Source organism: Dasypus novemcinctus, chromosome 10 (assembly GCF_030445035.2).
Source record: "Dasypus novemcinctus isolate mDasNov1 chromosome 10, mDasNov1.1.hap2, whole genome shotgun sequence".
In the NCBI taxonomy this organism is placed as follows: domain Eukaryota; kingdom Metazoa; phylum Chordata; class Mammalia; order Cingulata; family Dasypodidae; genus Dasypus; species Dasypus novemcinctus.
In genome coordinates, this window is record NC_080682.1 from 9,427,468 (window position 1) to 9,441,826 (window position 14,359).

The window sequence follows — 14,359 nt, forward strand, 5'->3', positions numbered from 1 at the left end:
AACCATCTTTCCATGTTAATATGAAAAAAATCTTGTAGCGAGAAAAAGACAAAATAGGTATGAAGGGAGAATTTCTGGGGTGATATTCTTAAGTAGTAAGAAGGAATGAAGATTTAGGATTCAGTGGCGTGTTTGGCTTTTGCTAGGAATAGGTACATAGCACAGAGGGAGGCGGGTGGCTAAGAAGTAATGGTGGTGGCTTATGGAAGTTTTCTAATTGATTCCATTTTCTCAATGAAACAGGAAGATCCTCACCTGACAGTGAGGGTTGGGGAGGAGGCTGTTTAAGAAGGTGGAAAAGTGTCATCTATAAGACTCAGAGTGAATAGACAGGCGATATGGCATGACTGTCAGCCAACATCAAAGTCCCACTTGGGGTTAGTGATTATTAATTCAAAGTTGATCATTTCGATGCCACTGCCACGGTTCTGGGCTGAAGTCTTTACAAATTTGGGTCACATAACTAATTTCTTTTGTTTTGATTTCATGTTTATCAAATAAACTTCTGGCTATGACTGGGTTTCACATTTACATCTCCTTTTAGGAAGAGAATGCACTTAAACTTGGGAGAATTCTGGCATCTGAAAAAGAAATTTCTTGTACATTAATACCTTCTGGTTTTATGCATAGACCAAGAAGTCAAAAGTGTTGATGACTGGTTAAGGCAGGTGCACATTCATCCTGATTCTGAGATTGAGACCTTCCACATTTCCCATGACATCTGGGTCTGCTTCCAACAGCTCCGTACACTGCCCCAGAGCCTTTCACATACGAGGGAAAGAGCACTGGACTGGAGCAGGAGACCTGGGTTCACTCACCAGCTCTGGCACTTAACTCTCCCAGCCTGTGACTCCACCTGTTAACAAAAGGAGCTGACGAGCTCCCAAAATTCCTTCCAAAGTGAAAACTCAATTTTAGGACTCCCCACAGGGGAGTCATACTTGCACAGACCACCAACAGCTCTGATGAGAAACGCAACGAATTAGCAAGAATTTAAGGTGTAGGCTGGAAAGAGGGGAGCCAGGAATAAAAGGCTACATTTAAAAAGTGCCCTGTCAGCTTTGCTCTCAGGGATGCCCTTCCCACCTAGTCGGCGCTTTCCAGTTCCACAATTCTGAATCTCGGCCTTGATTTAAAATCGTGTTTCGTATTCTTATTTGGGGGGATCCAAGCTGTACCCCGTCAACATTTCGAGGTCTCCCCATCCCAAATCTCAAAACGCAGTTTAATTCTGCCTCTCACCCCCCCCCCCCCCCCCCGCCCGAGAACTCCGATCTACGGGAGGTGAACCTGGAAGCGCTCCCTTTTCTCTTCCAGGCGACTGGGTACCTGGGGAAGGGGGACCCAGGCTGGGGCCCGGGGAGGGGGCGAGGACTCACATTTCCCAATCAGAGCTTCCTCGAAGTCGAGGCCGAACATCTGCAACTCCTCCTCCAGGTGCTGGGCAGACACTGACATGGTGACCCGGGGGGTTGGCCGGGGAGCCGGGCCCTCCCAGCTCCGACCTCCGGGCCCAGGAAACCCACAGGCGTGGAGATCGACGAGCCGGACAAGGTCCCTCTTTCCCTTTCACTCTCTGGGGGTCCAAGCCGGGAGGTGGCTAGATGGTCCCAAACCGCAAGGGACCCGAGCCGTCAGCCACAGGAAAACACTTTTTAAAATGTGGGGGAAAGCCCCCAAACATCCCAAAGGGAGTGAGCAGAAACTGGAGAAGTCGCTCTCCTGAGGAGGACGCTCGGCTTCCCGAAAGCTTCCGCGGAGCCCCGCAGGGACTCGAGCAGTACCTAGAAGCCAGCAGAGTCCCGCCAAATGGTTTGTGCGGCGCGCGCATGCGCAAAGCCCTGGCCCAACCCCTACCCCCTCTCCATTTCCCATCCCTTCTTCTCGGGGTCCGCGCGCGCAAGCGCGTGGGAGGGCGCGTGCGCACAAACGCCGACACGCCCGCTAGCGCGCCGGCGCCTGGTAGTCGGCGGGCTTGGTGGTGTCTGCGCAGTTTGTTTCTCGCGGGGTTGGGAAAACTGGGCTCCAGGGTCGACGTCCTGGCTCCCCAACTCCAAAGCTACGTTTCTGTGCCAGCCGCGAGTACCTGTTTTCCGGTCATCGTCCGCCCGGCGAAGTTTGTCACCTTTTTATCCTATACCTGGATGCGCAGGCGCTGTGGTGAACATGCGTTCGAAGGCGTTTACGTCCCTGCAGTACATTTTACCTCCTGTGCCACCTTGTCATCTCTGCCCTTGTTGCGCTGCTTCAACTTCAAAGGGTGGCTTGGATCCGGGATCCGATTGCCATGGTTATCACCGTGATCCCCTGCCCCAGTGGTCATTCTCTTTTCTGGGTCTGGCGTCTGGGAAGGTTACAGAAATGATTCCATTTTGGACACGTTAGGTTTGAGATGCCTTTGGGATTTCCCAGTGGAGGCTAGCAGGGAGAGTGGCTATGGCCATGTGGATCTGACACCTGTCGGAGAAAAGCTTTACTGGATAATGTTAAACAGGCAGGGATGACTATCCCTGCCATGGTAGGGGAGAGAGAGAGCTCGAACTCAGCTCTGAGGAAGGCAGGGAATTGGTTGAATTTTCTGGTGAGGGTAAGGGTAGTGGAAAGTAGCAGTCAGCCATTAGGCAAAAGAAAGAGGAGGAGGGGAAACGGACTTTGGCCCAGTGGTTAGGGCGGCCGTCTACCATATGGGAGGTCCGCGGTTCAAACCCCGGGCCTCCTTGACCCGTGTGGAGCTGGCCATGCGCAGCGCTGATGCGCGCAAGGAGTGCCGTGCCACGCAAGGGTGTCCCCCGCGTGGGGGAGCCCCACGCGCAAGGAAAAGCCGCCCAGCGTGAAAAGAAAGAGCAGCCTGCCCAGGAATGGTGCCGCCCACACTTCCCGTGCTGCTGATGACAACAGAAGCGGACAAAGAAACAAGACGCAGCAAATAGACACCAAGAACAGACAACCAGGGGAGGGGGGGGAATTAAATAAATAAATAAAATCTTAAAAAAAAAAAAAGAAAGAAGGAAAGAGGAGGAGGTGGGGGGAGGCTGGAATAGCTAGTATCCAAAAGTGTTCTCCCCCACTCCCTTCCCCCGCTGCAGTCGAGTTGTTTTTTCTCTGCAGTCCCACAGCTGTAATATAGTCAGGGCTGGGAAGGAGCCGCATAACCATCCACTTATACCCTTAGATCGCTAAGGGAGAGTTAGGGTCATAGTGAGAAGAGGACAGTTTGACAGTTCATACGGGAACCTTAAACATATCCATCCTTCTTGACTCAGGAAGCCATCCAAAATGCAGAGAAAGCTTTATACACAAAGATTGTCATCATAGCCTATTTACAATATCAAAAACTGGAAAAAGTCTGAACATCCAAACTTAGGGAAGTGATTAGGAAAAGTAAGGGTCTCCCCAGAGCAGTGATTCTCAGTCTGTGCACCAAGGAGAACAAAGATTTCTAGGGGGCACCTTGGGATAAGAGGAGGGACAGGGGGCTGGGCAGAGTGGGAGCTCTCAAATTGGCCTCAGTCGGGCAGCATGGAGCAGGATATGGTCTGCTTATTTACCTCAGGTAGGAGGAAGGATGGGAAGGCAAAAACACCTTATTCTCCCCTGGGGCCTCTTCCTAGCTGCCTGCGGTGCGGAGGGTGGCGGATGGGAGCAGTCTGCTGTGGGTGGAGGCAGTAGGGGGTTTTTGATTTTCTGTTGCTACATAACAAATGATCACAATCTGAGCGACTTAAAACACCACCCATTCATTCATTTGTAGTTCTAGGCTGTTTGCTCAGTGTCTTACCAGGTTGAAATTAAAGTGTTGGCCAGGCTGCATTCCTTTCTGGAGGTTTGGGGGAAGAATTCACTTCCAGGCTCATTCAAACTGTTGCCAGTGTACTTTGGGCCAGGGGGCCACTTTTAGCTCCTAGAGTCTACCCTCATTCTTTGCCCCGTGGCCCCTTCCATCTTCAAGCGTAGATTCCCCCTAGTGCTTCGAATCTCTGACTCCCTCTTCTGCCACTAGGCAGAGAAACTCCTCACTTTGAAGGGGCTCATGTTACTAGGTCAGGTCTCCCCAGATCATCTCCCTTTCTTATTTTAAGGTCAGCTGATTTGGAAACGTCATGACATCTGCAGAATCCTTTCCCTGGCGTGCCTAGGTGAACGTGAAGGTGACATGGGCCTAACACGAAAAGACATCAATCCAGTGGAGCACAACAAAATTAAAATGCAAAAGAGGAGGTTAGAGTTTTGTTTTGTGATAATTACTGAAAATAATGTATAGAGGAAGGGAAGTTAACAAATGATGTGCTTTGGGTGTCAAGTGTGCTAGGTATGACAATGTCCCTCCCTCTCTCTGCTCAACCCTTTTCTGAATTATTACAGCCAAACTTCAGGGATATTGAGGGTTCAATTCCAGACCATCGCAATAAAGCATATATCTCAGTAAAGTGAGTCGTACAAATTTTTTGGTTTTCCAGTGCATATAAAAGTTATGTCGGAAACGGACTTTGGCCCAGTGGATGGGGCGTCTGTCTACCACATGGGAGGTCCGCGGTTCAAGCCCCGGGCCTCCTTGACCCGTGTGGAGCTGGCCCGTGCACAGTGCTGATGCGCGCAAGGAGTGCCGTGCCACACAGGGGTGTCCCCCGCGTAGGGGAGCCCCACGCGCAAGGAGTGCACCCATAAGGAGAGCCGCCCAGTGCGAAGGAGGGAGCAGCCTGCCGAGGAATGGCGCCGCCCACACTTCCTGTGCCGCTGATGACAACAGAAGCGGACAAAGAAACAAGACGCAGCAAAAAGACACAGAAAACAGACAACCGGGGGAGGGGAGGGGAATTAAATAAAAATAAAAATAAATCTTAAAAAAAAAAAAAGTTATGTCGACACTACACTGTAGTCTGTTATATGCAATAGCATATGTCTAAAAAACAATGTACAGACCTTAATTTAAAATATTTTATGGCTAAAAAATGCTAACCATCATCTGAGCCTTCAAAGAATCATAATCTTTTTGCTGGTGGAGGGTCTTGCCTTAATGTTGATGGCTGCTGACTGATCAGGGTGGTGGCCGCTGAAGGGTAGGGTGGCTGTGGCAATTTCTTAAAGCAATGGTGAGGTTTGCCACATCGAGTGACTCTTCCTTTCGTGGAAAGTTTCTCAGTAGCATGAAATGCTGTTTGATAGCATTTTACCCACAGGAGAACTTTCAAAACTGGAATCAATCCTCTCAAACCCTGTCCCCTGAAGCTGCTTTATCAGCTAAGGTGATGTCATATTCTAAATCCTTTGTTGTCATTCCACAATATTCACAGCATCTTCACCAGATGTAGATTCCATCTCAAGAAACCACTTTCTTTGCTCATCCACAAGCAACTCATCTGTTCCAATTTTACTATAAGATTGCAGCAATTCAGTCACATCTTCAGGCTCCTCTTATAATTCTAGTTCTCTTGCTATTTCCACCACATCTGCAGTTACTTCTTCCACTGTAGTCTTGAACTTCTCAGAGTCATCCATGAGAGTTGGAATCAACGTCATCCAAACTCTTGGGTTTCTTTTAAAAGATTTATTTATTTATTTCTCGCCCCCCCACCCCAGTTGTCTGCTCTCTGTGTCCACTCGCTGTATGTTCTTCTGTGATTGCGTCTATCCTTATCAGCGGCACTGGGAATCTGTGTTTCTTTTTTGTTGCATCATCTCATTGTGTCAGCTCTCCGTGTATGCGGCGCCATTCTTGGGCAGGCTGCACTTTCCTTTGCACTGGGTGGCTCTCCTTACGGGGTGCACTCCTTGCGTGTGGGGCTCCCCTACATGGGGGACACCCCTGCACATGGGCCAGCTCCACATGGGTCAAGAAGGCCCGGGGCCTGAACCACGGACCTCCCATCTGGTAGGTGGATACCCTATCCATTGGGCCAAGTCCACTTCCCCAAACTCTTGTTAATGTTGATATTTTGACCTTCTCCCACGAATCATGAATGCTCTTAATGGGGTCTAGAATGGTGTCACATTTTCAGAAGGTTTCAATTGACTTTGCCCAGGTCCACGAGAGGAATCACTATCTATGGCTGCCCTAGCCTTATGAAATGTACAGTATTTCTTTTTTTTTCCCCACAGATTTTATTTATTTCCCCCACCCCCCTCATTTTGAGCTTGCTGTCTGCTCTCTGTGTCTGTTCATTGTGTGCTCGTCTTCTTTTTAGGAGGCACCGGGAACCAAACCCGGCACCTCATATGTGGGAGGGAGGCACTAATGGCTTGAATCACCTCTGCTCCCTGAATGTATTCCTTAAATAATAAGACTTGAAAGTTAAAATTACTCCTTGATCCATGGGCTACAGAATGGATGTTGTGTTAGCAGGCATGAAAACAATGTTAATCTCACTGTATTTCTCCATCAGAGATCTTGGGTGACCAAGTGCATCATCAGTGAGCCATACATTGAAAATGTATTCTTCAGTGTAGTTTTTAATTGTATATATTTTCAATTATTAAATGTACAAAATAAAATTGAAAAAAAAGAAAGTCTTCAAGAGTGTGGGAAGAAAACTAACAAAAATAACGACAAAAAAACCCCTAAACAAATCAAAATAAAAAACATTAAAAAAATAAAAAAAGTGTGGCTCAAGTGATGGAGCTCCCACCTACCATATGGAGATCTTGGTTTTGGTTCCCAGTACTTCCTAAAGAAGACAAGCAAGACAGCAAACTGGTGCAGTGGGCAGGTACGTCAAACTGATGCAACAAAATATGAACAAGAGACACAAGGAGGAAAACATAATGAAAGACAAAGCAGGGAGCAGAGGTGGCTCAAGCAATTAGGTGCCTCCCTCCCACAGTGGAGGTCCTGGGTTCAATTCCTGGTGCTTCCAAACAAGAACACAAGCAGACACAAATACAAACAATGAGGGGGTGGGGAGAAATAAATAAGCCAAATCTTTAAAAAAAAGGTGTCAAAACCTCTTTTTAGAATGTGGAATTATTTGTCATTTATTGTACTCAGACAACAGGAAAAATTAGTAACATATCCCATTACAAATGCCTTCTGACCATTTGGATTTCCTCTTCTGAATTTTGCATGTTCACAGCCTTTGTTTTATTCCTTTGCTCACCAAGTAGCAGGAGCTCTTTGTATATCAAAGACCAAGGGTCTGTAAACAACAGCCCAATGGCCAAATTTGGCTTTTTGCCTGTTCCTGTGGGGCTTGTGAACTATATTTACATTTTTTTTAAAATTAGAGAGGTTTGTGGGTTTACAGAACAATTATGCATAAAATACAGGATTCCCACATACCACCCTAAGTTTACATTTTAAATGGTTGGAAATAATCAGAATAATAATATTTTGTGATGTTTGAAAATTATATGACATTCAAATTTGTGTCCATGAAGTTTATATTCATTTATATATTCTCTCTAGCATCTTTTGTGCTTCAGGGACAGAGTTGCGGAACCGTGGCGGAGCTCAGACAGCTTGCAAAGCCTCATGTACTTACAATCTCCCTTGCTTTTTCTATATACCCAGAATGGCTTTAAAAAAATAAAATTTAAATTAAAAAAAATGACTATCTGGCCCTTTATAGAAAACATTTGCTGACCTCTGCCAGGGACGATAGCCACCTTCAAATTGAGTTAAACATCTGTTTTTTCCCAACCTATCTTTTAACTTTGTGGTTTTTCTACCACCTAAATTAAAAAAAAAAAAAAGTCTGTCTTTTCCTTTATGGCTTTTAGTTTTCCTGTTTTGCTTAATAAGGTCTCCCTGACCTAAGTTTATGCAAATATTCTTCTAATTTCCCTTTTATTAGTTTAGGTGCTTTATATTTTGACTTTAACTTGCTAATCCACCTGGCATTAACCTTCTTTCTGATGTGACAAGGGATTAGGCTTTGTTCCAGATAAACAGCTAGTATGTCAGTTACTCTTAGTAAATACAGTCTTTTCCTACTGAAATGAACTATGATCTTATCATGTGGTAGGCAGCCCAGGGCTGATATGGTGGCTTCATCCTATTTCTGCTCCATTATTCTTGCATTTAGTGTCCATCCTTAGGGTCTCCTCATGGTCCAAAATTGCTTCTGGAACTCCAGCCATCACATTCACATTCCAGGCCTTAGAAGGGAGGAAAGGAAAGGGGGGACAAAAGGCTTTCCAAGCTTTGTCTATCCTTCTTTGAAGGAGTCTTTCTAGAAGTCCATTCCAACAATGTTTGCTTAGATTTTAGTAACTTAGCCATATCTGAAAGATTGTCTGGAAAATGTAAGTTTATAAGTTATAATGTGATATTACTGAGGAGACAAATTGTTGCCCCAAATAATATACAAGTTTTGTTAGGAAGAAAGAAAGGGGAGAGTTAGTACTGGTCAGGTACTTACCAGTCAAGTGGCTTAATAGCAACTTTTGAAAACTGGTAAAAAAAAAATGGGAAATTTTATGTTGTATGTGTGTTACCATAGTAAAAATCAAAACAAAGCAAACAAAAAACTGGTGAAACGTTTTGCAATTTTTAAAAAAGATTTTATTTTATTTTTTTATTCCCCCCCTCCAGTTGTCTGCTCTCTGTGTCCATTCGCTGTGTGTTCTTCTGTGTCCGCTTGGATTCTTGTCAGCGGCACTGGGAATCTGTATCTCTTTTTGTTGTGTCATCTTGCTGCGTCAGCTCTCCGTGTGTGCAGCCCCACTCCTGGGCAGGCTGCGCTATTTTCATGCAGGGTGGCTCTCCTTATGGGGTGCACTCCTTGTGTGTGGGGCTCCCCTACGTGGGGGACACCCCTGCATGGCATGGCACTCCTTGTGCACATCAGCACTGCACATGGGCCAGCTCACCGCATGGGTCAGGAGGCCCTGGGTTTGAACCCTGGACTGCCCATGTGGTAGGTGGACACTCCATCAGTTGAGCCACATCTGCTTCCCAGGTTTTGCAATTTTTTAAACAAATTTCTTTTAAGGTATTTTTAAATTTGAAAATAATTTTTTCCAGTCCACTCTGCTACATCCTGATAGGAAGTAATTTGAATTTATATTTCATTTTGGGAAAAACAGATATTTTTATGATATTAAACATTCCAAATAGGATCCTGGTATAACTTCACTTTTTTCCCCCCAGGTCTCGTTTTATGTCCTTCAGAATTTTTTTTTTTTTTTGGTCTTAAACAGCAAGAATTTATTGTCTCGCAGTTCTGGAGGCTAGAAGATCAAAATCAAGGTACTGGCAGGTCATGCTTTCTCAGAAGCCTTTCGTTCCCCCTTACCTACCCCACCCCGAGATGGCTCCCTCATCCGTTTGGCTGTCGTTGTTTGCTCATTGTCTGCTCATTGTCTGTTTTTTCTTTCGGAAGCACTGGGAAACAAACCTGGGACTTCCCATGTGGGAGGCAGGCACTCAACTGTGGCTTGAGCCACATCCACTCCCTGTTCATTTCTCCTTGCCTTCCCCCTATTCTGCTGTTTTTGTTGTCTGTGCCCATTCACTGTATGATCTTTGTATCTATTTCTTTTTGTCTTCTCATTTTCTCCTCTAGGCTTCACTGGGATTCGATCCCAGGGACCTCTGATGTGGGAGAGAGGTTCCCTGTTGCTTGCGCCACCTCAGTTCTGTTGTGTCTTGCCTTGACTCTCCCTTGCATCTCTCTTTTGCTGTGTCATCATCTTGCTGCATCGCTCCCCGTGTGGGCCTGTTTCCCCACACGGGCCTGGCACACCCTTACCAGGAGGCCCTGGGGATCAAACCCGGGTCCTCCCACATGGTAGACGGAAGCCTAATCTCTTGAGCCACATCCTCTTCCCTGTTCATTTGTTTTTGTTCATTGTCTACTCGTTGTTTGCTTGATGTCTGCTCTTTGTCTGTTTGTTTTTTCTTTAGGGAGCACTGGGAACCTCCCCCGGACCTCCCACGTGGGAGGTGGGCACTCAACTGCTTGAGCCACATCTGCTCCCAGAAGCCTGTAGTTCTCTGATTGTGGCACGCATGATTCTGTGACATGGTGATCTGTCTTCTTTGGTCTCCTACTGGGGCTTCTATTGTCATGTCCACATTTCCTTTGTTTGTAAGGACTCCAGACATATAGGATTAAGTCCCACTCTGATTTAATTTGGCCTCATCTTAATAGAATCTTTGAACATCTTATTCTCAAATGAGTTCACCCCTGCAGGACCAGGGGGTGTGACCTTGAGCAGGTTTTGTGGGGGACATGGTTCAATCCCCAAGAGACTGTCCACCATGTGATAGGTCATCTCTTTTTAAAAACTGTCTTTCAGTAGATGTGTCCTAGCCTGAGTATCCTAAAAGCAGAGCCTGGAGATTAACTTTCTATTTGAGGACAATTTTAGATTTATGGAAAAATTGTAGGGAAGCGGATGTGGCTCAACTGATAGAGTGTCTGCCTACCATATGGAGGGCCCAGGGTTTGATACCCAGGTCCTCGTGACCTGTGTGGTGAGCTGGCCCACGTGTGCAAGGAGTGCTGTGCCACGTAGGGGCGCCCCCGTGTAGGGGTACCCCAAGCACAAAGAGTGCACCCCACAAAGAGAGCTGCCCCTTGCGACAAAAGTGCAGCCCGCCCAGGACAGGTGCTGCACACACAGAGAGTTGATGCAGCAAGATGACACAACAAAAAAAGCAACACACTTTCCCAGTGCCACATGACAAGAATGCAAGCAGACACAGAAGAACATCCAGTGAACGGACACAGAGAGCAGACAATGGGGGGGAAGGGGAGAAAATCAAATAAAATAAGTCTTAAAAAAAAAAAAAAGACACTGTCAAGAAAGTGAAAAGACAACACACCAAATGGGAGAAAATATTTGTTTACTCCTGGTGCCAGATTCTGTATTAGTCAGCCAAAGGGGTGCTGATGCAAAATACCAGAAATCTGCTGGGCATTAAAAGGGTATTTACTTGGGGTAGGAGCTTACAGTTACCAGGCCATAAAGTGTGAGTTACTTCCCTCACCAAAGTCTATTTCCATGTGTTTGAGCAAGATGGCTGCCGATGTCTGTGAGGTTCAGGCTTTCTGGGTTCCTCTGGGCTCAGCTCCTCTGGGTCCTCCACAAGGTCAGCTGTAGACTATGAGGCTCTCTAGGCTTTGCCTCTCTCCACAAGGTCAGCTGTGGACCATCAGGCGAACAGCTCTGTTTCTTTCCCCGGGGCTGCTGCTTAAGACTTCAGCATCAAATGCCAACATCAAAACTCCAACATTAAAAGTCCTCACCTCTGTTCTTTGCCATGCCTTTTATCTTGGTGGGTGGGGACTGAACACCCTAATCATAACTCAGTCATGCCCAGGTACAGATCAGATTACAAGCATAATCGAATATTTCTTTTTGGAATTCATCAATTATATTAAACTGCTACACTCCACCCTCTGAATTCCAAAAAGACATTACAATATCTGAAAAAACCTTAAATCAGTGACAATGCAAGTACTAAATCATATTACAATTTAAAGAAATACAGTTTGTCTTGGGGCAAAGTCCTGTTTGCTATAGACCTCTGAAATTTAGAAAACAATTTATCTGTTTCCGATAGTCAAATGGACAGACAAAGGATAAATGTTTTCATTATGATAAGGAGAAATTGGGAGGGAAACATGAGTCACCAGTCCTCTACAGTTCAGTAAACCTGCAAGGCATCCTCCCATCGATTTCAAAGTCTGAGAGTCATTGTTAAGAAGATGGTTTCTTCTCCCTGGGACCATATGGGGACCTATCCTTTCCACAGTCTTGCCCAACGGCCATTTTCTTGGTTCCACCCTCATCGAGCATCTGGGTGTGGACCAAGCTCCAGACCTCTCCCTCCAAGAGTGTTGGGGCGATTGCCACACCTCACCCAATCATTGGGTTAGAGTCTTAACCCCCCTAGTTCAGTGATGTGAAGACAGCATTCCCCCTAACCTTTGGCATACAGGCTTGGCCTTCTCAGAGCAACAGGTTGACCACCTGGCCTTCCCTAACCTTTGGCGGAACAGGTTCACCCCACTCAAACCTGTGGGGAGCTGACCTTAACCACCCTAATCCTTGGGGAATGTGCCCCACCCTCTCTGCACCCTGGGGCAGCAAAACTCTCCCATAACATGGGACAGGAACATCTACCCTCTTCAACTGCTGGGACAAACTCACCCTCTCTGTACACATGGGTGGGGTTCCTCTCTTGGCCAAAGGTGAATTCTTAATTCTAAATCTCAGCTTCCAATGGTTTTCTTCTTAAAGCTGTTTTTCCTTCAACGTCTGCTTTCCATGTCCTTTTATTCCAGGTTGGCAGTGGTTTTGTTCATACAGCTCTCTCAAAAAGTCTGTTGGTTTAGCACGTAGGAAGTAGGGGTCCAAGCCTTCAGACAGTGAGACTTTCCACAAATCTTTCCTAGATAACTGCATCTTTAATCTTGATTGACCAGTTCCAAGTTTAGTTAAGCTCTCAAATGGGGCACTTTCATCTGGGAGCCTGATTTCCAAAGGCGTGGAATTTCCAGAATCTGTTTCTGTTTTCTTTCTGTCAGTTTAGTCCTCAGCTTCTCTCTCTCACCTAGCATTTTGCTATAAGCTGCAAGCAGAAGCCAAGCTGCATTCTCCAGGTTTACTTTGGGAATTTCTTCAGCTAAATGCCCAAGCTCACCATTTTCAAATTCTACCGTCCATAAAACACCAGGAGTTAACCTTGCTGAGTTCTCTGCAACTTTAAAACACAGATTGCCTTTCCTCCAGTTTCCAGTAAGAGTTCCATCATTTACTTTTAAGGCATCATAAAAAGTGTCTTTAGCATCCTTATTGCTATCAACAGTCTCTTCAGAGCATTCTAGGACTTTTCCATCAAGCATCTCACAATTCCTCCAAAAAAATACCCCTCACCCATTTATAAAACCGTTCCAGCATTTTGGTAATTGCAAAAGCACTACCCCATTTGTGCCACAGTTTCCTGGTGCCGCATGACAAGAATGCAAGCAGACACAGAAGAACACACAGCAAATGGACGCAGAGAGCAGACAATGGCAGGAAGAGGAGAAAATTAAATAAAATAAATCTTAAAAAAAAAAAGGCACTGTCAAAGTAAAAACTCAAACCAACAAATGGGAGAAAATGTTTGCAAATCATATATCTGATAAGGGTCTAGTATTCAGAATATACAAAGAACTCTTAAAACTCAACAACATAAATATCAACAACTCAATTACAAAACAGGCGAAGGCCATGAATAGACAGTCCTCCAAACAAGATATACCAAGAGCCAAAGTGTACGTGAAAAGATGCTCAACTTCATCAGTCATTTAGAGACATGCAAATCAAAACCGTAGTGAGATATCAGTCCATTTCCTGCTAGAATGAAAAGATGAACAATTACAAGTGTTGGCTATGTTGCATAGAAATTGGAACCCTCAAATATTGCTGGTGGGAATGTAAAGTAGTATGACTGCTGTGGAGAGCTGTTTGGTCATTTCTCAAAAAGCTAAGCACAGAATTATCAGATGACCTGCAATTCCACTCCTAGAAATATAGCCAAGAGATTTCAACACATATGCTTACACAAAAAAATTCTGTAAGATGTTCATAGAAGCACTATTCATAAGAGCCAAAGATTGGAGACAATGTGCTTGTCTATTAATGAAATATGGATAAACAAAATGTGGAATATCCACAGTGGACCATTATTCAGTCACAAAAAAGAAATGAAGTAATGGTACATGCTACAACACGGATGAACCTTGAAAATATTATGCTAAGTGAAACCAACCAAACGCAAGAGGCCCCTTATTAAGCGATTCCATTTCTATGAAAAGTCCAGAAAAGGCAAATTCATAGAGACGGAAAGTAGATTAGTAGTTGCCAGGGACCAGGATTAGGGGGAATGGGGAGTGGCAGTTAACAGGTGTGGGGTTTCTTTTTTTTTTTTAATAGTTCTTTCTTTCTTTCTTCTCCCTCCCCCCCCACTCCTGTTGTCTGTTCTCTGTGTCCATTTGCTGCGTGTTCTTCTTTGTCCGCTTCTCTTGCTGTCAGCAGCATGGGAATCTGTGTTTCTTTTTGTTGCGTCATCTTGCTGCGTCAGCTCTCCATGTATGCGGCACCATTCCTGGGCAGGCTGCACTTTCTTTGGTGCTGGGCCGCTCTCCTTACGGGGCGCACTCCTTGCGCGTGGGGCTCCCCTATGGGGGGGCACCCCTGTGTGGCAGGGCACTCCTTGCACCCATCAGCACTGTGCATGGCCAGCTCCACACGGGTCAAGGAGGCCCAGGGTTTGAACCGCGGACCTCCCATGTGGTAGACGGACGCCCTAACCACTGGGCCAAGTCCACTTCCCTGTAGTTGTGTTTTGAAAGCAAAATAGTACTATACAATGTTGATTATTTTTCTTTAGTTTGAGATACTGTAATTAATTAATTAATACAAATAA

The 14,359-nt window shown here is 45.6% G+C and overlaps 1 protein-coding gene across 1 annotated transcript in view; it reads right to left on the reverse strand.

The window, feature by feature from the left end:
- POLA2 (DNA polymerase alpha 2, accessory subunit) overlaps nt 1–1,993 on the reverse strand; it is a 31,189-nt gene extending 29,196 nt beyond the window's left edge. Inside the window, exon 1 of the mRNA XM_004478587.5 lies at nt 1,380–1,993. Within this exon, the coding sequence (XP_004478644.2) occupies nt 1,380–1,458 (79 nt within the window). The 5' untranslated portion in view covers nt 1,459–1,993. The remainder of the gene's footprint in view (nt 1–1,379) is intronic.
- Between the last annotated feature and the right edge of the window lie 12,366 nt (nt 1,994–14,359).